This window comes from Podarcis erhardii (genome assembly GCF_964252035.2).
Source record: "Podarcis erhardii genome assembly, chromosome: 17".
Lineage (NCBI taxonomy): Eukaryota > Metazoa > Chordata > Lepidosauria > Squamata > Lacertidae > Podarcis > Podarcis erhardii.
The window spans coordinates 5,648,163-5,674,521 of record NC_138515.1 but is presented as its reverse complement, the minus strand read 5'-3'; the positions used below and the strand labels follow the sequence as shown (position 1 = coordinate 5,674,521).

Here is a 26,359-nt window from a genome sequence, read left to right as displayed (position 1 = left end):
TCCCTCATTGCCCACTGCAGTTCTGCTCCCCCCTCCTGTTCTTTTGTCTCTGCTAATCATCTCTTACCTCAGCGAGGGCTTTCCCCATTTTCTGGCCAGCCCAGACAGAAAATGGCCTTCTTAATGGGTGTTTCATGGACATGGAAATACCGCTTTAAACTCAAGCCCCCATTAGGCCAGGGAATTTAGGGGTTTCCTTACATTCTAACCCTTCACTGAATCCAGACATTTAGGGGAGTCTTGCTCCCACCCAAAAACATAAGAATATTCACACTTACTTAAGTAAAAGCACTTCCTGTTTGCTCTCTTGCTCCTGTCAATGTGCAGAACAAAGTAAGTGGACTTGTTCTGCATAGGACGAAACTGGCCTCCTTCATCTGCTGAGGAGATTAGCTCTGTGTTTTCTGATGCAAGGAAAGCTTTTGTTCATCTCTGCTTAAGGGTGGTGATCTCCAGGGTCCAAGGAAGACTCAACCAGGTTCCCACTCCAGAATTAATTGAATGCAATAGCATAAACTCTTGAGAATCATCATTCAGAGACCCAACCCATCATTCAGCTTAACAAATTAGCTTGTACTCATTAATAAGTGTTAGAAAAGTTTTTCCCTTTGCGTATGGATGTTGGAGGATTCTGGTTTGCTCCACAACTGGGAACAAGTATGAAATATACTTGGAGTCGAGTGTGAATTTCATGCTCTTTATTCAACTCATAGTAGGGATGAATGAAACTTTCCCCATAATATCTAGCTATATATATAGCTCAAATGTCTAGCTATATATACAGCTATATATACAGTGGTACCTCGGGATGCGAACGGGATCTGTTCTGGGGCCCCGTTTGCATCCTGAATAGAACATAAGACGCGATGGTGCATCTGTGCGTGCCTGGGTCGCGTTTTGCTGCTTCTGCGCATGCGCATGATGTCATATTGAGTGTCTGAGCATGCGCGAGCGGCAAAACCCAGAAGTAACGCGCTGCGTTACTTATGGGTTGCCACGGAGTGCAACCTGAAGGCGCTCAACCTGAAGCAAATTCAACCCGAAGGTAAAGGCTGTTCTCCAACTGGAGCGCTCACCTCTTTTGCTGACCACCAGCATTATGCTTTCCATTTTTAAGTTTGGAATAGAGTAGTTGCTTCCATAGACATCTGAAGGCAGCCTTGTATAGGGAAGCATTTAATGTTTGATGCTCTGATATTCAAAACTTGCCACACACACTCCAGGTGGCAAGACGTTCACACTAGGGCTGGCCCACACATGAAGCAAGGTGAGGCAATTGCCTCAGGCAGTAGGATCCACGGGGCAGCAGATCTGGCCTCCAATTAATGAATTGGCCACTGCCGCCACCGCTGCCACAATGGTTGGCAGTTGTGGCACACACCTTAAGAGACCAGATCTGCTGCCCCCCCCCCCCCCGCTTCTACATTGGCCTCTTGATGAATACGAGGCACAGCTGGTCTCTTCGAATACATATATTTATTCCCTCTCCTTCCTGGTCTAGATCTTCACTCATTCCTTCTTCATCAGATGGGGACACCATTGTGTGGTCCACTTCACGTGCCCAAAGGTCTTGCACTGGCCCTGGCTCACGCATTACAAATATTTTAATTGTACAACTCTGAGAGGATTGGAATCTTTTCTGTGAAGTCACTGCATGCATCCATTTAAAATGGGTGTATACGTTTACCCTTATGCCCAACAAAGAATATGCACACCAGGAAATAGAGGAAGATTGGTTTATTACCCAGAAATGAAAGCAGTGCCCAGCAAGGAGGGAGCTGAAGAACAAAAGAGGAAAAAGTCTGGGAACACCCAGCTACTTGAAATGAATTCAAATCTCCAGGGAATGAGCTGCCCCAAAGGTCCTAGAAGGAGCTCGAGGATGTAATCTCAGAACCTCTGTCTATAATCTTTGAGAATTCTTGGAGAACAAGGAGGTCCCTGCTGTGTGAAGGCGAGCAATTTTTGTCCCCATCTTCAAAGTGGGGTGGGAGGAAGACCAGTCAGCTTGACACTGATACCAGAAAAGGTCCTAGAACAAATAATTATCGTACTTGATCAGTCTGTGAGCATTTAGAAAAGGATGCTGTGATTACCAAGACCCAGCATGGCTTTCTCAAAAACAAGTCATGCCAGACAAATCTCATTTTTTATTTTATTTTATAGCATTACAAGTGGATCAGGGGAATGCTGTGGATGTACAGAGTCTTGATTTCAGTAAGGCTTTTGACAAAGTCCCCCTCTAGAGGAGATATGACTGTCATCTTCAAATACCTAAAGGGCTATCACATGGAAGATGGATCAAGCTTGTTTTATCCTACTCCAGGGGGTACAATCTGAACCAATGGCTTCAAGTTACAAGAGATTCCAGCTAAACATCTGGAAAAACTTTCTGAAGACAGTGGAACAAACTTCCTTGGACGTGGGTGGCCTCTCCTTCTTTGGAGCTTCTTAAGCAGAGGTTAGATAGCCAACTGCCCTGAATGCTTTAGCTGAGATTCCTGCATTGCAAGGGGTTGAACTAGATGACCCTCAGGGTCCCTTCCAACTCTACATTTCAGCAATTGTATGATTCTATGATTCTGAATGGGTGCTGTCTTGGGCAGGAAGTTTGCACATATATGGGCAGCAATGCAATCATTAAGTCAGTGTTTCTCAAACTTGGGTTCCCAGCTGTTGTTGAACTAGAATTCCTATCAGCACTGACCACTGGTCCTGCAAGCTAACAATTGTGGGAGTTGTAGTTCAACAATAGCTGGAAACCGAAGTTTGAGAAAAACTGCATACAGCACATATACACAACTTATATCTAAAGAGTGAAATAAGTCCCCAGTGAACCAAAAAACCCCCTAAAGTGTGGGTGTAACAATATGCCACAGACACATGCTAAAAAAAAATGAGAACAAGGGAGATGGATAGTTTGAATCCAACTATACCCTATAGAGAGGGGGGAAACTTTCAGTGTGAGTGAATAATGTGAAGTGTTGGACAGCTGACTGGGTTCGGTACGTTTCCACTGCTCCAGAATTCCCAGCCAGTAGCAGAGCGGCGGTGCGTGCTTGATGTGTAAGTGAAGAGAGAGTCCATTCACTGTTTCTTTCTAATCTAAACAGCTTTATTTACACAAACAGATAAAATAACTGTGATGGCCTGGGAATCTGATTCAGAGGCTGAACCGGAGGAATCCCAGCCTGCACAGGAGTCCCTGCCTCCAGGGCCGGCTGAACTGGGGAGGGCTTTGATTCTGAAGCGCCTGCACCTGTGCCAGAACCTCAGGAGCAGGCACCAGGTGAATCCATTCTGGCTCCGGAGGTGGTTGAGGACACAGTGCCTACAGGTGCGCCTCTCCCAGCCCTGTCAGGGGAAGGTGAGTCTCCCCCTGGGTCCAGTAACCCTCCAGCCTCGCCTGAGCTGCAGAGGCTCAGGGCAGAGAGGCGGAGGGAACTGGTTTCTCCCAGGAGGAGTGCTCACCTTAAGGCCAGGAGAGGCGTGTCTTCTGGGGGCCGGGACCGCCCCTGGCCTCAGAGAAGATAAAGGCCAGTCAGCCCGGTCCCAGGTTGTGGGAGCAACATCGTTGAAGAGCTGTTTCGGCCAGCACCCAGTCCTGTTTCTCCAGACCAAAGAACGGTACACTCCTTCTATCTGGGATGGTCGTCCTCTTCCACCGAGCGCGCAGCTTCGGGAGGGACGCACATGGAGCGGTGAGGGAGGAAGGGGACACCCGCCTAGCCAGCCGGATCAGTCGAATCAACCCTGGCGATCAATGGGGTGACAGATGTCGCAGCCAGATCGCCCTCACATCCTATTGTTTTGTTTTACCTTGTGGGCTTATAGCCGAATAAAGTATTATCTATCTATCTATCTCCAGAGTTCCTGTCCTTGCCCGGCTCCTCACCTTGGACCCCACTTTGCCCGTGGAGGACTGTCTGCCAACCCTCGACTCAGGTCCTGGACCTCGCCCCATGGTAACCTCCCCCCCGGGACCAGCACAATAACAAACACCGTCCGAGACAGCAGACATTGCATGTCTCTCTCTTTTTTCTCCGTTGAGAAGTGAAAGTAACTCACAGACAAAGAACTCAGCTCCTGGATGTAGGAAGCTCCTCCCCAGATGCAGGACACACAGAGGTTAACCCTATAAGCGCCAAACCTCACACCCCCTCTTGTCCTGTATCTGGGGGAAAGTAAGTATAACTACTTACCCCAAACAAAGACCTTCACAGAACTTCCCATGACGCTGGAAGGTCAGCGGTTTCGTGAAACCATCTGCCAAGTTTTTAGCAGGGGGACAGTATTTCAGTTGTACTAATCCCGACCGAACATTCTGGCACACATTCTGAAACTGAATGTCTAGGTGTTTGGTTCTGGCCTTAAACTGCCCAGACTCCGCCAACTTCAGAAAGGGTTGATTGTCCTCCCAAACCGTGATGGGCAAACAATACTCTCCGCAGATCTCTTGAACCAAGCACACATAGAACTCCAATTCCCTGCAAATCTCAGACAGCGCACTGAACTCAGCTTCAGTAGAGGAAAGCGCTATGAGACTTTGCTTCCGGGACTTCCACCCAACCAAAGAGTCCCCAAACTTCACCACCATACTAGACACGGACTTCCTGTCCACCAGATTCGCCCAATCGCTGTCTACCGAGAACGTCAGCTTGACGTCGCCCTTGGCTGACAGCTTGAGGCAAAAGTCTTTGGTCTCTTGCAGGTAACGCAGTTTGATACCATTCCAGGCTTGTACGCTTGAGTTTGTAGCTTCCCGGCTGAGCAGATTGGTAGCAAAATATATATTTTTTAAAAAATAATATTTATTAACATTTTAAAAACTGCAAAAGAAAGACAAAGAATTAAACAAAGCAAAACAATACAATACAAAAACAAAAACACCACACAACACCTCCCCCAAACATTAAATTAACAAAACCAAACAAACACAATTTAAAAAACATCTAATAAGTTCAGTATCTTAACTTTCATTTACTTGTTTCAACAACCTCCTCACACCTCCCTTTTTGTACTCCACTTTAATTAACTGTTTCAGCAATTCCTTTCCATCTTCCTCTGTTTTCTGTCCTGTAATTTATCTTAACATATTCTAACCTTATTTTCCCCTTTAATATATAATTGTCTTAACATATTTTAACTTTATTTTCCCTTTAATACTCTAATAATCTATTTGTACTTAATTCCTTATAACATTTCTACTAAAGCCATATAGCTCCTTTCCAACATTTTTCTAAGACTCATTAATTTTACAATATTTTTATAGATAGTCTTTAAACTTTTCCCAGTCTTCTTCCACCGACTCTTCTCCCTGGTCCCGGATTCTGCCAGTCATATCCGCCAATTCCCTATAGTCCATCAACCTGGTGATCTTCTGTCCGATGCTCTTAACTCTTTTCCAAGTCCCTTCTGCAAGTCTTCTTCATATTTATACATGAACTTTACTTTGTCTTCCACTGATCTTATTTTCATTTTCCTTCCTTTGAGGCTAAAGAGTAGATCTCGGGGAAACTCCCACCTAAAGATGATTTTATTCCTTCTCGACAGGGCAACCAAATCTCCGTAGTTGAATCTAAGATCCGAAAGGTATTTCAGGACATCTTTCAAAATTTCCACTCTTGACTGTTGTTCTTCTAAGTTCCTCTGGTAGTTCCAACAGTCTCTTATTTTGTTCTTCTCTTTTCCCCCTCCTCTTCCAAGTCCGAGAGCCCTCGCAGTTTTAATCTCTTCTTGACCCAAGTCCCGGTCCCGAAAGTCATCAAATTCCTGTGTAAGGAAATCTATCAAACTTTCCTTCTCCAGTTCAGGTAGGGCTCTGATCCTCAAAATCTGATTTTCTTTAAATTCAATCATAGCAGGCATCAACTTATGGTCATCAAATTGCATCTGTAAGGCTGGGACTCTCTCTCTTTCCAATTGTGTTACTTTAGATTCAACGACAATAACTTTCTCCCTAGCCTTCTCCGCAGTTTGCCATATCAAAGTAGATTCCTGTGTCAGTTTCTGAATAATTTCTATATTGGTGTTCACTTTTTGTCCCAAATTGTCAATTTTGGTAGTTACCACATCCACCTTTTTGTGAAGCTGTTCCAGTGAGTCACTTATCTTACATTATACAACCACTAAGGCCTCTTCTGTCAACATTCTTAACCGATTCAAGGTCCCCAGAATCTCACAGGTTTTTATCTTGCAGCTGGAAATTCCCCCAGCTCAACTCTTGTGACAGTTTCAAAAGCTTCCTCTAGAGGGAAACAGTTCCTCTAGAGGGAAACAGTTTCTATTTGTATTAGTCCTTTTAAACTCAATTCAAACAATAAAGTTAGTTTCAATTTTCTGTTACTTTTACTCCTTTTTAAATGCAGACGGAGACCATGGAAACAATGTATTCCTCTTATTTAACTGTCAGTGAACGTTCTAATCACGATCAGTCCTGTTGGCAGCCCGTTTCCAGGATTGGAGCGGTGGTATATTAACTCTGTTCGCTCTCTCCTGCAGGTATACTCAGTCCAAAGCTTTCCCCCCTCTTCTCCTGCCACCAAGGGGGGTTTAATATTTTTTACCGATGGAAATTTAGTCCTTTACGATAGGCTTTTCCAAGGCTTCAGCTTGCATCCTAATTGCTTCAATCTATTTACAAAAGGGGAAGGTGGACTTCCTGTTTTAGACCTCCCTGTTTCGGCACCAAATTAAGACATTTAAAAATCCAATTCTCCATTCTACTCACGGGTAGTTGCTTTAAGATCAAATTGTCCACAGGAAAAAGTGAGCGCTCTCTGGAAACAGCTATGCGGCTTTGCTCCGTGGAAGAAGCAGTCAATTCGAAGCACCGTGCCGCTCACCCCACGTCATTCCGGATCCCCAAAACTGGGTTTCCCTGCGAGTAGGGGAGACGCAAAAGGTGCCAGCCGAATCCCACGTTCACAGGCTTCACCCACCTGTGATTTTTAGTGGGTCTCCGCCTCAGAGGAATTCCTCCATTACCGGAGGCGCTAACCCGGAAGTCTGGTAGCAAACGCTATATAAGGTCTGCTCCACTGGGACAGATACAACAGACTACCCAGAGCTGACTGAAAGAGCTCAGCATTTTCGAACACAGAGCGTTCTACTTGCTGACTGTCTTTCACGTAGCTAGTCTCCATGGGTGTTCTGACCCCTGCACGTTCAGACATCCTGAACTTCTGAAGCAACTGCTCAATTTTGCCTTTCTGACTGAGCAAGAAACTTCCATCTTCTGAAAATCTCCACACCTAGGAAGAACTTTACTGCACCCAGGTTCTTGAGCTTGAACCGTTTACCAAGGTCTTTGGCAAACTTTTACACCTGTGCACGTGTCTTTGAGACATGGACTACATCATCAACAAAGATTAAAATCAACTCCTGTGACTCACCTGACCCTTTAAGGTACAGGCAGCTATCAGCAAGACTTCTCTTGAAACCTAGCTTCTCTAAGGCTTCATTCAGACACAAATTCCAATTTCTGGCCGATTGCCTCAACCCATAGATTGATTTAGGCAATCACCAAACGATGACTTGCCCCTTGGCCTCAAACCCTGGAGGAGGAAGCATGTACAACTCCTCCTGGAGGTCTGAGTTCAAGTAGGCTACATCCACATCAAAGTGATGCACCTTCCAACCTCTTTGTGCAGCTATGGCTAAGAGCATGCACAGTTTCACTTCTGGAAGTAGAAGCATACACCTCAGTGTAATGCAGCCCCTTACGCTGCTTGAACCCTCTGGCTACTAACCTAGCCCTGTACTACTGTTCTCCAGATTCTGTGGGTTTAAGGTGATAAACCCACCTGCTGCTCACAGTCTGTTTGCCAGCCGGCAATGTTGTGAGGGAAAACACACCTAGAGACTCAATTGAGCTCATCTCCTTCTGAATTGCCTCTTGCCATTTACTGGCTTCTTCTTGAGGCAACTTCTGAACATCCTCAAAACTTTCAGGTTCACACTGAGCCACCCCAACCCACACACTTGTGGCCTCAAACCTGTCAGGCGGTTTACCCTTCATGGTTCGGATTGATCTCCTCAGCGTGAGCTCCGGTACCCGCTCTGACCCACTAGGGCCAGCTAGATCATCCCCAGCGTCAGAGAGCTCCCCCTCTGACTTGCTGCGTCTTTTGAACCTTACAGCTGGACCTGTGGGCGAGGATGGTTCACTCTTTGGCTCTGTCTTGACAGCCTTTGGAGAGGTTCTAGGATGTGCCTGCTCTGGACTCTGTTCCTCAGCAGCAGGAAAAGGCTCCACCTCCTCCTCATCATCTGTGTCAAGAAAACTCTCTGAAACAACATCTGGGTTACCATGTATGCGCGTCCACCCACTTTGCTCACAAAACTCAGTACTGCTGCTCACTAGCAGCCTGGATTGATTACCTTCTGGATAGGCAAATCTCCACCCCTTGGTACCTGGTTCATACCCAATTAAGATCATCTTCCTGGATCTTGGTCCACCCTTTCTGCTTTTGGCCTTTGGTATAAGTACCCAAGCCTCGCAGCCAAAAACACAGAAGAAATGCACCTTGGGCTTCTTGCCGTGCAGCAGAAAATAGGGCGTATCCCTACAACAGACGCGGGTGGCGCTGTGGGTAAAACCTCAGCGCCTAGGACTTGCCGATCGCATGGTTGGCAGTTCGAATCCCCGCGGTGGGGTGAACTCCCGCCGTTCGGTCCCAGCTCCTGCCCACCTAGCAGTTCGAAAGCACCCTTAAGTGCAAGTAGATAAATAGGTACCGCTTTATAGCGGGAAGGTAAATGGCGTTTCCGTGTGCTGCTCTGGTGCTGGTTCGCCAGAGCAGCTTCGTCATGCTGGCCATGTGACCCGGAAGTGTCTGCGGACAGCGCTGGCTCCCGGCCTCTGGAGTGAGATGAGCACACAACCCTAGAGTCTGTTAAGACTGGCCCGTACGGACAGGGGTACCTTTACCTTTACCTACAACAGAAGAAAATGAGCGATTCTGAGAAAGCGACGCGCAGCGCCAGGCTTCAGCCCAAAAGCACTGTGGGAGCCCAGAATCAAACAGCATAGCAGCCATGGCCTCTTGCAGTGTTCTGTTCTTGCCTTCAGCAACACCATTCTGTTGAGGACTGTGTGGTGCTGTCAACCTGTGACCAATACCCTTCTGGCGGAAGAAATTCTGCAGCGCAGACCCAGTAAACTCCGGCCCTCTATCACTCTGAACGTTGTGGACCTTTGTAGAGAATTGCAATTCTACAGCGCTGAGATCCAGTCTTTCACCAATGCAGCAGCTTCCCCTTTGTGTTTAATCAAGAAGACCCAAGAGTTCCTAGAAAAACCATCCAAAAGAAGCAAAATAATTTTTGCCCCACCCAGACTGGCTACTGGCATAGGGCCACACAAGTCTGCATGCACCAGCTCAAAAGGCTTGGTTGTTTCTCTGCTAGACTTGGGGTATGTGCACGTTTTTACCTTGGACTGCTTACAAGCTCTGCAATCTAAAAACTTATCACATGCCTTCATTTTACACCCCTCTGTACACCCGGGGCCCTCATGACATAATTCCAATTAATATGTGCCATCCTGCGATGCCATAGGTGGGAACAGCCATCATGTGTTGGGACATTTGCACACTGCACCTGTGCTACCTCAGTGGGACTGTTATTTGCAATAGGCATTTCCAGCACAAACAGCCTGTTCTTGCATTCAACACTGAACAGTTGTCTCCCACCCCTGGAAAAAGAACACAAGTTATTCTCAAAACAAACGCTGAAGCCATCAGCGACTAATGCAGAGACAGACAAAGGACAGCTGGACATTTCTGGAACCACATAGGCTTGAATCTCGTGCTCCAAGAACGAACAATAAAGAGTCCCAGACATAGAGAGCAATGACTTCCATCTGCCAGCATGACAGTTCGACCATTCTTAACAACCTTGCAATCCCAAAGAAGCCCAGCAGATGGAACCAAAGAATGCATTGCTCCACTGTCAATGATGAAGGTCAGCCCAGCTTCCTGTTTACAGCCTTTAACCGTTGCCATGGAAGCTGCAAGGTGATACTAAGAAGACTTATCTTTGCTTTCACCTTAGTTGGAACTTTTGGACATCTTCCCACACCTCGCTGCTGTGGAAGAGCCCCTTATCTGCATTTGTTGCTTGACCTTGCATTCCTGAGCCTCTGCCGGACAGTCTCTCACAAGATGGGAGGGGGACCCGCATCTGTAGCAGTGTCTCGAAGCAAAGGCTTTTACAGACTCCTCATTGCTTCTTGCTGCACCCCCACTTCTCCTTGGGGCACATCCTGCATCTGCTCGCCCAGCTCTCAGTCTCTTCTCCTGTTCATCAACTAATCTCCCAGTAATATACTCCAGAGAAAGCTGGTCCGATGGCATAGTCTCCATCGTCAGAACCAGGTTCTCATAACTTCTGTCCAAAGAGCTCAGCAGGGGAGACTTCCGGGTTAGCGCGAACGGGTAATGGCGGATTCCCTCCGAGCTCGGAGGGAATCGGCTCTACTGAAGACGGGTCTTGCCGTGACGGTGACGCAGAGACCCTCAGAAACCGCAGGCGCGGAAGCCTGCGGACTTGGTGACTCGGCGGGCATCTTAAGCGCCCCCCGACCCACGAAGAGCCTTTTTAAAGGCTTTGGAGAGGGTATGGAGGGTGGCGTGGTGCTGTGAGTAGACCGCTACTTCAGTGGAGTGAAGCCGCGAGCCATGACCGAAGAGCACTGACTTTTTCCTTTGATATTTGGACTAAAAATAACAACCCGTGAGGAACACGGAAATTGGACTCAAAAGGTATATTTTCTTCAAATTCGGTACGATCGGGGGGAAGCGTAAAAAGGAAGTCCGCCCCCCCCCCCCGTTCTGTAGATAAGCTAAAGCAAGGATTAGCCAACTAAAGCTGGGAGAAAAAGTTGTTCTTTTTTTTTGGAAGAAAATTACTATCTTCGCGATTGGACAGTACAATTGAGCTTGCTGGAGGACTAGAACTGGTTTAATTTAAAGTGTAACCCTCCGAGATCCGGGTGCGATCTGCGAAAGAGCCTGTTGGAAAGATACGGACTTTGACAGCTGTCAAGCTAGCTGTCAAAGTTGGGAATTAAAAGGAAACGTCGTTTTTGGTGATTCTGCTGGTTGGACTTTTTTTAGATTTGGATTTAAACAGCTGAAAGTAAAGAAAAACAAGTTATATTTTGGTTTATTGGATTGAAATTTTAAGGGCATCAACTAAATAGATTCCCCCTAGTGGGGAGTTTTGGAACATTGTAAGAAATGGCTGCCAGTGGAAATTTACTAGCAGAGCTGTCTAGAACATTTTATCTCCTGGGAAAGTTCCAGGAGCAGAGCAACATTTTAACAACAAAAGTAACAGAACTGAATGACATTGTAAATAACTCTGTGGGAGCAGGAAAAGAACTGACAGAAGTTTTTGACTTTGAACAAACAACCCATGGAGTTGAAACAGAAACAGCTGCAGCTGAGGAAACAAAGTTCGAAAAATCCCAAGAGACATATCAAGACATGCTGGAAATTAAAGAGGAAGTTACAAGGTTGCAGAAGTTGAAGCTGAGCCAGAGGCCTGGAAGCATAAATTTGATTGAGATGGAAATGGGAGCTTTTGGGACATACAGATTTAAAAGATTTAAGAAACAAAATTTGAGCCCCATTTCTAAATACAGAGGCCTGCTCGGAAGAAAAATGGACCTGATTGGGATAGAGCTTCTTCGAGAGTTGGCGTTGGAATTAAAGGACTACCAAATAAAGGACTATCAAAAAGACTGGCAGAGAGAAACTGAAAGAGATTTAAAAGCCTCTGGTGTTTGGGACCCAGGCTGAGAAATGGATGTTTTTATAGATACTGCTTTGGGGATCAAAACCGGGAAAGGGAGGGTGAGATTTGGGAATCCGAAAGGTGATATAATTTGTTAGATCTTGTTTATATGTTTATTTCTTTTTGTTTGTAAATTCTATGGAATGTGGAAAATCGTGGAAGAGAAATTTGGGCCGACTTTAGGAAAAAGGTTTAAGATTAAGTTAGAATTGGGTGTTTGTTAAATTAAATAGTTATAAGGTTTTAAAGATAAATTGGGGAATGAAAGAAAGAAGAAAAAGGAAATTAATAGTATGGTTTAACAAAATTATTAAGTTAAGGTTATAAGAACTTGCTGAACAGATAGTAAAGAAATTATAATACAGAAGGGAGAGGTGGAGGAGGTCGAGGAAATAAGGTTTAGGAGAAAATCTTTTGAAATTATACATGTTTGTATGTTCTTGTTTGTTTATGTGTTGTTTTGTCTTTAATTTGTGTTGGAAAACCAATAAAAATTATATTAAAAAAATAATAAAATAAAAAAACAAAGAGCTCAGCAGGGTGTATGCCTTGAGCTCATCAGGGAAAGGTACATTCAGCTGATGCAGCTTAGTGAAAATGGACAGCATCTGTGTGATGTGATCACATACCGTTTCCCCTGGAGACAGCCTCTTCTCAAAAAGAGAGCGTATCACATGAATCTTGGCACTAGCTGTGATTCTTTGATGCACTCTGACCAAAGCCGTCCAAATCCCATGGCAAGACAATAACCCATCAATGTGAGGCAATTGAAATGCCTCAAGAGCCATTACAATATGGGACATAGCTTTCTGGTCCTTCTTAATTGCGGCGTTAACTCTCTCAATCTCAGCAGCATTTGCCCCAGCAGCTGCCACTGGTGACTCATTTTGGGTGCACTCCCAGAGTTGTTTGCCCAACAGCCAATATTTGATCTGCCTCGACCAGTCCTCCCAATTGCGGTCATTCAATTGCTCAAAAGGAACATTGAAAGTCTCATGTGATTGAGATGGATTTTGCTGCGCCATCTTCCCGAGGCTATAAGCTTACTCATGCTTTCTGCCGGCCGGTTGCTTCAAAGATGCTTCCTGCAGCAAGTTCCACTTTCACCAGTGAGATCACAGCTGCCTCTGTCCCTTTCCCAGCAGCAGGCAGGATCTCGGAGCTGGACTCTGTTTTGTCTCATCCTCACACTCAGCACAAACGTGGCCTGGGTCCTTCCATAACCTGTTGGACAGTTGACTGGGTTCAGTACGTTTCCACTGCTCCAGAATTCCCAGCCAGTAGCAGAGCGGCGGCACGTGCTTGATGTGTAAGTGAAAAGAGAGTCCATAAGCTGTTTCTTTCTAATCTAAACAGCTTTATTTACACAGACAGATAAAATAACAAACACCGTCCGAGACAACAAACATTGCGTGTGTCTCTCTTTCTTCTCCGTTGAGAAGTGAAAGTAACTCACAGACAAAGAACTCAGCTCCTGGATGTAGGAAGCTCCTCCGCAGATGCAGGACACATAGAGGTTAACCCTATAAGCACCAAACCTCACAAAAAGACCGGTTGGTTGCCTATACTATTCCTGAATCGTATATCTGCTCTTGGAAGATTTAATTATCTAACTGAAGTCTGGTTACTACTTACAGGGGAGTGATAGTTAATATAAGGCAAATATAAGATTATGATGCTGATCTTTACTGTAAGTATTAGGGTTAATATATTTGCTTATGGTAGTTCAGCTAATCCTAGCACATGCAGGCCCCAAATACCTGAAAGACAGATTGCAATCCGTTTCCCCATTACAGATACCCAACATTTGGGCCCAAGTTTAAAACAGTCCTGAAAGCGCACACACCATCTGTGTGCTCTGCTATCCAAGTGATGTTGGCTCCCACTCCTGCTACTATAAGGTGTGACAGCAAAAGACACTAATGAAAATGGTGCCTAATGATCCTCTTCAAGGCTGCTTTCATTTCACTATTCCTGAGACTGTAGATGAAGGGATTCAGCATAGGGGTCACCATGGTATACATGACAGCGGCCACAGTGTCCTTGCGATCCGAGTTGTTGGAACGTGGCTTGAAATAAACCCAGCTCACAGTACCATAAAACAAGACCACCACAGCAATGTGGGACCCACACGTGGAGAAAGCCTTTTTCTTTCCAGAGTTGGATGGAATCTTCAGGATGGTGTAGAAAATGGCCATATAGGAGATGACAATCAGCACAAACGGCCCCAGGATCTCCACCACCCCTTCAGTCAGAAGCAGCATTTCTATGACACTGCTGTCTGAGCAAGAGATCTCCAACACGGGGTAAAGATCGCAGAAGAAATGTGGGATCTCTCTAGAGTCACAGAAAGACATGTGGGACATCAAAATGGTATAAAGCAGAGAGTGGGCAATAGGGATAACCCAGGACACTGCTGCGAGGAGGAGGCAACGCTTACGGCTCATCAGGGCAGAATAACGCAGGGGGAAGCAGATGGCCACGTAACGGTCGTAGGCCATGGAAGCCAACAGGAAGCTGTCTGAGTTGCCAAAAGACATATAAAAGTACATTTGGACCAGGCAGGCATGATAGGAGATGGTCTTTTTCTGAGACAACAAGTTTTCTAGCACTTTGGGGATGGTGGTGGAAGTGAAGCCCAAGTCAGCTAAGGCAAGATGGCTGAGGAAGAAATACATAGGAGTGTGGAGGAGCCGTAAATCAGAACGGATCAAGAAGATGATTGTTGCATTCCCCAATATGGCCAGCAGGTACATGGAGAAGAATAGCAGGAAGAGGAGCCTTTGAAACTCTGGCTGGATTGGGAAGCCACGGAGGAATAATTCAGAGAAGTCTGTTGCATTCCCAGGACTCATTAGGCTAAAGAAGAAGAAGAAATGGTTAGGCTAATAAATTCCCCACCCTCTGCTTGCTAGCTGCCCAAACTGAACTATGCGGAAATCCCTCTTTCCTCTCCTCGTATCATATTCTCCATGTCTGTTTTTGAGATACTGCCAGACATTGACATAGCAAGGGACTTTAAGACTCTGGATTAGAAGCTGAAGGGCCTTAGGGTACAGGTGTTTTTTTCATCCCTGCTTCCTGTTGAAGGTTGTGGCCCAGGAAGAGAGGGGAAGATACTGGGGGTAAACCAGTGGCTGCTCAGGTGTTGTTGTCAGGAATGATTTGGCTTCTTGGACCATGGTTTCTGCTTCCTTGAGGATGGACTTCTGGCAAGAGATAGGTTATACCTCACAGTGGTCAGCAAGAATGTGTTTGCTCATCAGGAGAGCTTTAAACTAAATCCTAAGGAGGAGGTAGACAATATTACAGACGAAAGGAAAACACCTGGTAATGGGGTTAATAGCTTTGTTGATGTACAGGAAACTGAGATGGTGCTACAGAAACCTGCTAAACGGCAGGAAACTACAAGAAGGAAGCAGCTGGACAGAACATCTTGTGGTTTCAGTTGTCTCTATACAAATGCACAGAGTATAGGAAACAATGAAGATGAATCTGAACTCTTAATAAAGGGTGGCAGACATTATTGAAAGCTAACAGACATTATTGAAAGCTGGCGGGATAAGACACATGATTGGAATGTAGAAATTGAGGGGTACCGCCTATTCAAATGGAATAGACCAAACAGAAAGAGGGGAGGGGAGGAGTATTATATGATGTCTACACTTGTGAAGAGATCCATGACCTGGAGCATGGAAGGCAAGTTGAGAATATATGGGATGAAATTGTAGGAGAGAGGAACAACAGTGACCTTACTGGGGGTGTCTGTTATAGACCTCCATGCTAGAGACTTGGATGATGCAGTCAGCAGGAGGAGAGATATCTGCACAAAACATCCAGCCCCTGGCATTTATTTCTTTTTGCTATGAAAGTTTTAGCAAGCTATCTCCATCATCAGATATGCCAAGAGGCCACATCCACACCAAGCATTTAAAGCACATCTGAAAACATAGTAAGTCTCCCCCAACCCTAAGAATTCTGAGAACCGTAGTTTGTTAAGGGTGCTGGGAATTGCTTCTCTGTGAGTGGTAAAATACAGTTCCCATAATTCTTTGGGGCTAGTTATGTGCTTTAACTGTATTGGGTGAATTCAACAGATACTGATTAGTAACCATTAAAAAATCCTCAATAGGTTTCTTGGATGTTAGAAGCTTTTAAGTGGGTAACACATTTTTTCACCAATCTATGAGCAGTGAGAGATTCCAGAGGTACCAGATATGTTTAACAGGGTCTGTGTTTACTTTTGGAACAATGAGGCCAAGTGGAGTCCATGATCTCTTTATGATACAGAGTTTATTTACATATCTATGCAACCTGTGTCTAGATGGAGAGAGATCAGAGCATTCACATCCCAAGAGGGTCCTCTTTCTTCCATTGCTGCAGCCTCAGATTCCAAGAGACTCCAAATATCATGTCTGACCTCTGCTGCAGCTTGAAACAGACTGCCTGCTTCATGCTTTGCCCCCCCCCCCATGCTCCAGCTTCAAAAAGTGACAGTTCTTTCCTGTTTGCTTCCCTCACTGCCCACTGCAGTTCTGCTCCCCCCTCCTGAAACTCTGTCCTTTTCTCTCTGCTAATCATCTCTTATCTCAGCAAGGGCTTTCCCCATTTTCTCTCCAGCCCAGACAGAAAATGGCCTTCTTAATGGGTGTTTCCTGGACATGGAAAAACCGCTTTAAACTCAAGCCCCCATTAGGCCTGGGAATTTAGGGGTTTCCTTACATTCTAACCCTTCACTGAATCCAGAAATTTAGGGGAGTCTTGCTCCCACCCCCAAAAATAACAATTTTCACACTTACTTAAGTAAAAGCACTTCCTGTATGCTCTCTTGCTCCTGTCAATGTGAAGAACAAAGGAAATGGACTTGTTCTGCATAGGACGAAACTGGCCTCCTTCATCTGCTGAGGAGATTAGCTCTGTGTTTTCTGATGCAAGGAAAGCTTTTGTTCATCTCTGCTTAAGGGTGGTGATCTCCAGGGTCCAAGGACGACTCAACCAGGTTCCCCCTCCAGAATTAATAGAATGCAATAGCATAAACTCTTGAGAACCATCATTCAGAGACCCAATCCATCATTCAGCTTAACAAATTAGCTCGTCCTCATTAATAAGTGTTCAAAAAGTTTTCCCCTTTGAGTATGGATGTTGGAGCATTCTGGTTTGCTCCACAACTGGGAACAAGTATGAAATATACTCGGAGTTGAGTGTGAATTTCATGCTCTTTATTCAGCTCATAGTAACAATGAATGAAACTTTCCCTCAAATGTCTAGCTATATATACAGCTATATATACAGTGGTACCTCGGGATGCGAACAGGATTCGTTCCGGAGCCCTGTTCGCATCCTGAATAAAACATAACACGCAATGGCGCGTCTGCGTGGGTTGCGTTTTGCCGCTTCCGTGCATGTGCGTGACATAATTTTGAGCATCTGCAATGTGTGAGCGGCGAAACCCAGAAGTAACGTTACTTCCAGGTTGCCGCAGAGCACAACCCGAAAGCGCTCAACCTGAAGCACATTCAACCTGAGGTATGACTGTACATTATTTTACACAATGGGCCCCGCATGATTGGCTAATTCCAGGCTGCTCCTGTAGGCCAATCAGGACCAATCATACTGCTCCATTCTGGATCCTATTTTTCTAGGACTCAGCTCAGTACATAACAAAGCATAATCTCTGGGGGCTGGGGGCGGTCTTTGCAAAAATCAGAACAGATGTGAGGGATAATCTACAAATCGATACCCAAAGGAGATTGACAGCACAACAGTACACAGTGGTCTAAGGGCTGCATCCTTTTTAAACATTTTACATTGGCAAGATTTTGATTTGGAACAGGAGATGGGATGGATTGGAATGGACTGGGCCCCAGAAAGGAGATTCTCCATGTACCAGAGAGGAAGCAACTAGCATCCTGGAATTGTGTTTGAAGCAGCTACAGAAATTGTCAGCTGGTGTTCAGCTTCTGCACTACTCAGTGAGTTTTGAGGGATACAATGGAGATCTCTTCCATGACTTGCATAAAGGAAGGAGTAGGGAAATGAGAAGAAAAGACTGGGGGATATATCACCCTCCCTCTTACCCAGTGGTGTGCGGTCATTGGAATAGGGGGACTAGGCTAGTTCCCTAAACGTTTCCCTTGCGCCTCCTTCCTAAAGCCTGGGAAGCTTCTGCCTGGCTTAGGAAGAGAGGTGCGATGCTCCGAAGGGTCCAAGAGCCCTCCCGCCACCTTCCCAAAGCCCACCTAGCTGTAGGAAGGAGGCAGCAGAGCTCCAGCATCCTGTTAGAAGCCTGGTGACTCATTCCCAAAGCCCAGGAAGATTCTGCCCAGCTTTGGGAAGGAGGCACAATGCTCATGGTCACAACATCAACACCCCCTCATCTCCCTGGCAAGCTGGTGCCCCTACAAAAAAATTCACTGCACGCCACTGCTCTTACCCCAAGTATAATTGGAGCCACATTTTTCACCAGCTGCAGCCTCTGGACCATCTTCAAGGGCAGCCCCACATAGAGCGCATTAAAGTAGTCCAAACAGAATTGTCCATTAGATAAATTTTGTGCCCAGCTCCATTTTTTGCAAGACTTGAAATAAATATCTCCATTCTACTCTATCAAACACTTTTTCTGCATCTATAAATAATAGTCCGTATGGATTGCATTGTATTCTAATTATATAATTAATATTCAGCTAATATTCAGTTAGATGCCATTTTGATGTTCATAAGAAATATTGTCTGATCATTCTTTATAGAGTTGTCAAAAAATGTAAATCTTGCCACCAAATACCTGCCCAGTGTTTAAAATATTGGTTAAGTAATATGATAGGCTGTAAGACTAAGCTTAAACTGCATATATACCTGGTGTGGCAATCTTTGCTTTGCTTCTACCTCCCCCATGACTGTATTGAGAGATTTTAATAGATGATTAATAAAAGTATCTGGAAAATTCTCATAATACTCAGCTTTAAAGTCATCTGGGCCTCAGCCAGGAGTTTTGCTGCCCCTTTGTCTTTTAATCAACTGAGTTAATTCTGCTATTGTAATTAGGTTTTTAAGAATTTTTCTTTCATCAAAAAAGATTTTAGGTAAAACATTTTCGTTACACAGAATATTCATTATTTCATAATTGATATCAAAAAGTACTCCTTTGTCAAATCTGCATTAATTCCAGCACAAAATAAATGAAGTCCAGTTTTGCTATTAAAAAACTTGGGTTCTTTTCTCTTGTAATTGTCATATTTAGTAATTTTATTCAGTAGGATGGTGTTCCATTTCCTTCTCAACCACTGATTGGTTAATGACTCATAACATTTTGTTGTATCATTAAATGTACAATACAAATTTTCAAAAGCACACGCCTGAAAACCAACCGATGCAACATTGGTCCATGATTGTCAAAGATTGACTTCTACCGTTTTTTCTTCTTATTTCTGAAATCACACATCATGGTCTAAATCTGAATGCACTTTTAACTTCTGGTGAACTCTGAAAAAGTCACACTACTGCAGGTTTTCTAAAGGAAGGGATAGATGTCTCGTGGACTTTTGAAATTAAATTTGATTGGACTGCCGTGCTAAAACTGTTGATAATTAACATCTTTTGGGTTGAGTTTTAAAGACATCTGGGGATTTCAAAGCTCATCTTCCACCTTTAATCCCTAGATACTTCCTCAGAGACTGCTGAATCTCAGAATTCCTCAGGCTGTAAATGAAGGGGTTCAGCATGGGAGTCACAACTGTGTAGGCCACAGACATCACTCGGACCTTGGAGCCAGAATAGGTGGAGGACGGGCGGACATACACAGCTATAACAGTTCCAAAGAACAAAACGACTGTGGTGAGGTGAGCGCTGCAGGTAGAAAAGGCCTTTCGCTTCCCAGCAGCTGATGGGATTTTGAGAACCTTGGAGAAAATGAGGATGTAGGACAGAAGAGTGACCATGAAAGGTCCCACCATGGTCACAGTGCCCTCAGTGAGGGTCGTCATCTGGATTGCTGAGGTGTCTGAGCAGGAGAGCTTGATCAAGGGATGGAGGTCACAGAAGAAATGGGGAATCTCCCCGGAGGCACAGAAGGAAAGGAAAGACATCATCAGGGTGTAGAGCAATGAGTGGAGAAAACCTAGGACCCAACAGCCTGTAGCCAACAAGAGGCAGTGTTTTGCGTTCATCAGCACAGCATAGCGAAGTGGGTGGCAAATGGCTACAAAGCGATCATAAGCCATGGAGGCCAGGAGAAAACTTTCAGTGTTTCCAAATCCCAGGAAGAAAAACATCTGTGTCAGGCACCCTCGATAGGAGATGTGCTTGGTATGAGTCAATAGGTTCTGCAGCATCTTAGGGACAGTGGTGGAGGAAAACCCCATATCGGCTAGTGAGAGATGACTGAGGAAGAAATACATGGGGGAGCAGGAGAGCCGGACATCGCGGTAGATGAGCAGGACAATCACTGAGTTGCCCAGTAGAGTCAGCAGGTACATGAAGAGGAAGCCAGGGATGAGGAGATACTCATATCCTGACTGGTTGGAGACAAGACCCTGCAGGATGAATCCATCAGGATATGTCATGTTGCCCTGAGGCTGAGAAAGAGTGGGGGAAACAGAACTGACGGCATGTTCCCATTGTACACTTGATAGTAACAAGAATACAAGAGGACACTCCACAGAAGGAATGACCCCTTTCCCCATGCTTCCAATGCCAGCAGTGGTGAGGAGGCAGGTGAGTTCCCCTGGTGTGTTTGCATCTCCCAACTGCAAAAGCCTGGGGACAAGAAATGTAAAATACCGTAATTTGTGTTTTCCTCTCTCAATTTTTCTGGGGAACACACCTAAATCCGGAAGTAGGATTTGAGTAAGAGGTTCTCCTAGTCCCAATTATGAAAAAAGTATATATTTATCAAATGGCACACTTGTAGGTCACACCAAAGATGGTAGTGTGCATGGGAGATCACACTCGGTATGTGCAGAATAGCAGGAAATGTGGTGATGGGCCCCTTCAGTGATTCTGGGGCCCAGAATCATTGATACTAGGGCCCATCTATAGATTCTGGGGGCCAGAAAATGTCTAGCCTTGCCCACTGCTGGTGCTAGTCACTTCTGAAGTTGCGTTGGGGGAAAACTGGTAGAAAACAGGTGGGGCCAGGATGGCTAATAAACAGGTATGATGGGGTTTGTAGTGCAAGAGCATCTGGAGAACCACAGGCTAGCTGCCCCCTCCCCGCTTTATAGCAAAGTGGGTTTGGGGGGTTACTTTTTACCACAAATGGACCACACAGGTCAGGCAAGCAGAGGCTTTCCCACCCACCATTTTCTCTCACCGTGCACTCCATTGCATGCAGCATTTTTTGACCCCGTCCTGCAGCAATTTCTGGGATTGGGTCAGGCTGGGAGGGTTGGGACTTGGGAGTCTGCAGCAAAGGAATGTATGGGGGTGGAGGAGATCCTAAGCATCCCTGTTGAGGTCAAGCATCAGCCTCCTTCCTATTTTAGATGTGAATGGGGAGTGGGAATATGAAAATAGCAAAAATGGCTCAGGTAAGCGATTCAGAGCTTTCCCATATTCCAACAGAATATTAAAATACAATAGTCTGTTAAACATTAAAAGCTTCCCTAAAGAGGGCTGCCTTCAGATGTCTTCTAAAAGTCTGGTAGTTGTTTTTCTCTTTGACATCTGGTGGGAGGGTGTTCCACAGGGCGGGTGTCATTACTGAGAAGGCCCTCTGCCTGGCTCCCTGTAACTTGGCTTCTCGCAGCGGGGGAACCACCAGAAGGCCCTCGCCACTGGACCTCAGTGTCCGGGCAGAACAATGGGGGTGGAGACGCTCCTTCAGGTATACTGGACCTGAGTAATAATATTTTACATCAGCAGTTCTATGCAGCTGTTTCTTTAGTAGCCAGCCAATTTAATGATTGCTCTATATTGCTTTTAATGGCTTTTAAAAAGATTTCACATTACTGAGGACTTCCCTGATTATTCTACGAGAGGAAGGTATATAAATATTTTAAGCAGACAAACAATTTTTCAGTTGAAGTTAAAGTGTTTCAAAAATCAGAATTATTAATCATTTATGCTTATTAGAATTAATTAATCATGCTTGATTTGCTTTTGTACTAATTGCTTGCTTCTAAGTATATTTTTTCTAAAGCACAGGACAGTCAGAGAGGGAATGAAATGCAGGCTATGTGTAATCAGATAATACCAAGAACAGAGCTGGCAGAACCAGCTAGCAGAACAAGGGTTTGCAACATATTTGGCTGGCAGAGAGGAATTGGCAGTGCAGTGCAGGACGGATAACATGGCAAATACTCCTTTGTTTAACACTGTTTCTCTGGAATGCATTTTTTATATATAAACTATGATTTCTTTCTGTACCACGCAGACCCTTTTTCTAACCTGAGAAGTCAGCGGTCTGTTCCTTCTTTGGGTAAAGGTAAAGGGACCCCTGACCATTAGGTCCAGTCGTGGCCGACTCTGGGGTTGCGGCGCTCATCTCGCTTTATTGGCCGAGGGAGCTGGCATACAGCTTCCAGGTCATGTGGCTGGCATGACTAAGCCACTTCTGTCAAACCAGAGCAGTGCACGGAAACGCCTTTTACCTTCCTGCCGGAGCGGTACCTATTTATCTACTTGCACTTTGACGTGCTTTCGAACTGCTAGGTTGGCAGGAGCAGGGACCGAGCAACGGGAGCTCACCCTATCACCGGGATTTGAACCGCCGACCTTCTTATCGGCAAGTCCTAGGCTCTGTGGTTTAACCCACACCGCCACCCGCGTCCCTTCTTTATTCAGCTGAATAAACCTGAGTTCTGCCTCGAAGAAGTCTGACTCCCTTTCCTTGAGTGGAAAATCTGGAACACCTATCCAAGGGAAGAACAGCATAGATTTCTGCAACAAAGGATTTATAGTGTGATCCTAATCTCCCAAATATACCAGCTGGGAGAGTTTAGAGTGTGGGGTGAAATCTCCCTTGATCCTGGCCACCTTCACTTGCAGAGGAGATCTGCTGGTGGATGCAACCCCTGACATAGCTGCCTCCTTAGGTTTGTTCTGCAATGAAACATTTTGGGGAGGTTAAGATAATGGGACTCACCAGGGCAGGAGACGTTGACATGGTCAAACAAGTAGTTCCATCACATCCTGATGTTGTGATCTGTGCAAAGAACAGAGATTTTTTGGGGGGGAAACTAGGTTGAGGCAAACCGTTGACAGTGGCAAGAAGGGAGGATTCCTTTGCTGGCTGTGATTTTTGATGCCTTAATTTATAGTGAATCGCCCTGAGAGACCCCTGGGTATAGGGTGGTATATAAATTCAATAATAGTAATAATAATAATAATAATGGAAACCTGGTAACTTTTAAAAACTAACTATTTCAGAGGCTTCATAAGTGAGGCGTATTCCTACAATAATGATATTCCCAACTGAGAGAGGAAACATCCCTAAGTTAATATATTCAATGTCTATTGCAAGAAGTGATCATTTCGTGGCAAGATCACCCTGTTGGTTTCCCTGCTCTAATGAATCAGTGGCTGCAGCATGTCTTTCTCCTCCTTAGTTCTCTGGTCAGCAGACTCCTTTTACCCTCTCGAGTCCCAGGTGGATTAGAACATGACCAGTGAGATTAGAGGTCGGCTGGCAAGCTCTACGGTATGTGGCCTTGAAGACGAAGCTCTGGCTATGGCTCAAGCTCTGTTTTAAACCAGTGGGTGTGTGCCCCCTTGATATTGAGGGATGATTTCCAATCATCGTGGGAAAGGGAGGTCATTAACGAGGTTCAATCCTGCGGATTGTCTCACCTTTACTTTGAGTCTATGACGTACAATCAAGCTAGAGATGTGATCTCCTGGAGACTGAGTGATATTGCCAGACAAGAGGACATAGCCCAGGTAAAACCAGGGATGTTCCTAGGGGACCAGATTTATCGGACCATACCAGCCCCCTATCTTGCAGAAGTCCACTATGTGGAATACCGCAGACTTCTTACAGCGGCTAGATTAAATGTCCTTGACTCTGCGATATTGTGGGGAAGGTACAGGGGAGTACCATACGCCCAGAGAACCTGTCATTGTGCTATTGGTGTGGTTGAGTCCACCGAACACATTCTCTTGACTTGCCCTTCTTATGCAGAGCTTAGACAAAAATTTATAGACCCACTCCTATGTCAACTTAGCTTCCTACCCGAAGAAAACCAGGTTTTACACTTGCTGAATAATGTCACTAGAGCTATACATTTTTTGGTGGCCAAATTTCTTTTTTTAGCCTTTAAGCGTCGCAAGACCATAATTGACTGTATTGATATGGGGCTATCTGTTTAGCCCTTTTTAGTGTTGGCTAAGCTCTAAAATCTTTCTGGATGTTTTAACTGTGTATTGATAAACGTATTTGTATTTTCTGACTGACGGTCGAATAAAAGGTTGATAGAACATGACCAGAGCCCTGCTGGATCAAACCAAAGCTCTTTCGAGTCCAGCATCCTGTTCTTAAACATCCTACCAGGTGGCTGGGGGAAGACAACAAAGAGCAGGCTCTGAATGTAACTGCACTCTCCCCACCAGTAATCTCCGGCAACTGGTATCCAGAGATACATGAGTAATAATATTTTACACCAGCAGTTCTATGCAGCTGTTTCTTTAGTAGCCAGCCAATTTAATGATTGCTCTGTATTGCTTTTAATGGCTTTTAAAAAGATTTCACATTACTGAGGACTTCCCTGATTATTCTACGAGAGGAAGGTATATAAATATTTTAAGCAGACAAACAATTTTTCAGTTGAAGTTAAAGTGTTTCAAAAATCAGAATTATTAATCATTTATGCTTATTAGAATTAATTAATCATGCTTGATTTGCTTTTGTACTAATTGCTTGCTTCTAAGTATATTTTTTCTAAAGCACAGGACAGTCAGAGAGGGAATGAAATGCAGGCTATGTGTAATCAGATAATTCTGGTATTCTGGTATTCTGAGCCAGACCATTAATCCATCTGGTTCAGTATTGTCTACAGTGACTGGGTGCAGCTTTCCAGAGTTTGAAACAGAGAATTTCCCCAGTCCTACCTGGAGATGCTGGGGACTGAACCTGGGTTCTTCTGCATGCAAAAGAGATGTTCCACCACTGAGCTATTGCCCTTCCCTTAGTTGTGTGAACCTGTCGCTATTTCAATAGTGTGGGAGGTTTTCTCCAGAGGCAGCAGCAGGTGCCAGCTGGGTGCATGTGAGGCTTGTTAATCAAACCACTTCTCCCCTCTAGAGAGCTGTACTTTCTTAGATAAACTCAAGAGAGGGCCCAGACATAGCTGTCAACTTACAGATTTGAAAATAAGGGATCAGCAGCCAAAATAAGGGGTTTTGCTTAGCCTATACATAAATCCGCCACTGATGGAGCCATGCTGCTTTTGCTGCGACTGACTGTGTTTTGCAGGGGGTTGGACTAGATGATCCGAAGGGTCTACAACTCCGACCAAAGAAGAAAGGCACACAAAACTGATGAACGATGTTGACATGGCAAAGCTTACAGGCAAACCAGGAAGAGGACCTTTTTAATAAAGAATGGGGGAAGTTTATAATTTATTTGAAAAGCTATTGTAAAGAGTTCCATACATTGGTTGGATTGACAGAAAACTTGTAGTAAAAATTTGAACTATGGATGGACAAATGATTTATAAAAATAGAGTTATGAAAGAAATGCAGAGGGGGAAATCACTACATTAAGATGCTGCACAGGTTGGAGGGTATGCTAAGCAGCACATCGGGGCTGCCGTCATCCTGGAGCGAGGAGTTCCATCGGCCCTTCCCTGCTCGAGAGAGAGGGAGGGAGAGAGACTCTTGCCCATGCTGCCCACGAGCCCGGCATGAGGCGGTTACGGCACTGCGGCGGTTGCTGAAGCGCCGCCTTCTGCGTCCCTCCCCATCCCCTCCTCTTCCTCCTCCCTCAGGCTGCCTCCTCAGCCACCGCCTCCGCCTCCGGCTTCCCCTGGCAGCACGGCGGAAGTGTCGCAAGAGAGGGGCTGCCTGCCCGCCACCCGTCTCCTCACAACACACCCCGAGGGGGAAAAGGGAGAGACAGAAACGTGGCAGCTCGTGCCCGCGCTCTCTCGAGGCGGAGGACCCTGAGCCGCTGCTTCCCCCCCAAGCCAGGCGAGCATGAAACCTGGGAAATTTAAGGGACATCATCAATCCGGGACAGCAGTGGGAAACGGCGCTGGGATAAGGGAGTTTCCCGCCAAATAAGGGGCGGTTGACAGCTATGGGCCCAGATCAGAAGGTTTGTAATCACCAGTGATGCAATTTTGCATGCGCTGGTGATGGGATACAAAGATGCTTTGCATGGAACCTCCTCTCTCAGGGCAGCCTCTGAGCTATTGCTGAAGGCAGCCCCCCCCCCAATTTATGTAACTGCTATTAATTTGAACAATCCTATCTTCATTGTTGCCTTTCCTAGCCTATTCACATGCAACAAGTGCTCAAGGTTGCTGGCTTATGGGAATTTCCTGGAACATTAACGCCAGCTTTTCCTTTACTTAGTTCCAAGGTGAATTTTTTAAAACCACATTATTTAGTCCTCCCACATTGA

General features: G+C 45.3%; 1 protein-coding gene and 1 long non-coding RNA gene across 3 annotated transcripts in view; both read right to left on the bottom strand.

Annotated features, from left to right (window-relative positions):
- Positions 1–26,359, bottom strand: part of LOC309332571 — a 264,539-nt gene that overhangs the window by 34,504 nt on the left and 203,676 nt on the right. The gene's annotated exons all lie outside the window — the stretch shown is intronic.
- On the bottom strand, positions 13,710–22,939 carry LOC309332356 (olfactory receptor 1L4-like). Of its 2 annotated transcripts, XM_081845518.1 has the most exons (3): positions 22,883–22,939; positions 19,855–20,372; positions 13,710–14,139 (listed from the first exon to the last, which is right to left on the bottom strand). In XM_081845518.1, the coding sequence occupies exons 1-3, from the start codon at positions 22,901–22,903 to the stop codon at positions 13,722–13,724; spliced, it is 957 nt and encodes a 318-aa protein (XP_081701644.1). In that variant the 5' UTR covers positions 22,904–22,939; the 3' UTR covers positions 13,710–13,721. The 2 variants fall into 2 exon arrangements, with proteins under 2 accessions (XP_081701644.1, XP_081701643.1); XM_081845517.1 differs by lacking the exon at positions 13,710–14,139 and having other exon boundaries at positions 19,237–20,372.

Bases quoted from the DNA above. Each gene is read 5' to 3' on its own strand.
- LOC309332356 (XM_081845517.1), bottom strand. From the start codon at position 22,903: ATGTCAACGTCTCCTGCCCTG. The intron at 20,373-22,882 runs GTGAGTCCCATT...ACTCTTTCTCAG, and splicing joins TGTCAACGTCTCCTGCCCTG to CCTCAGGGCAACATGACATA.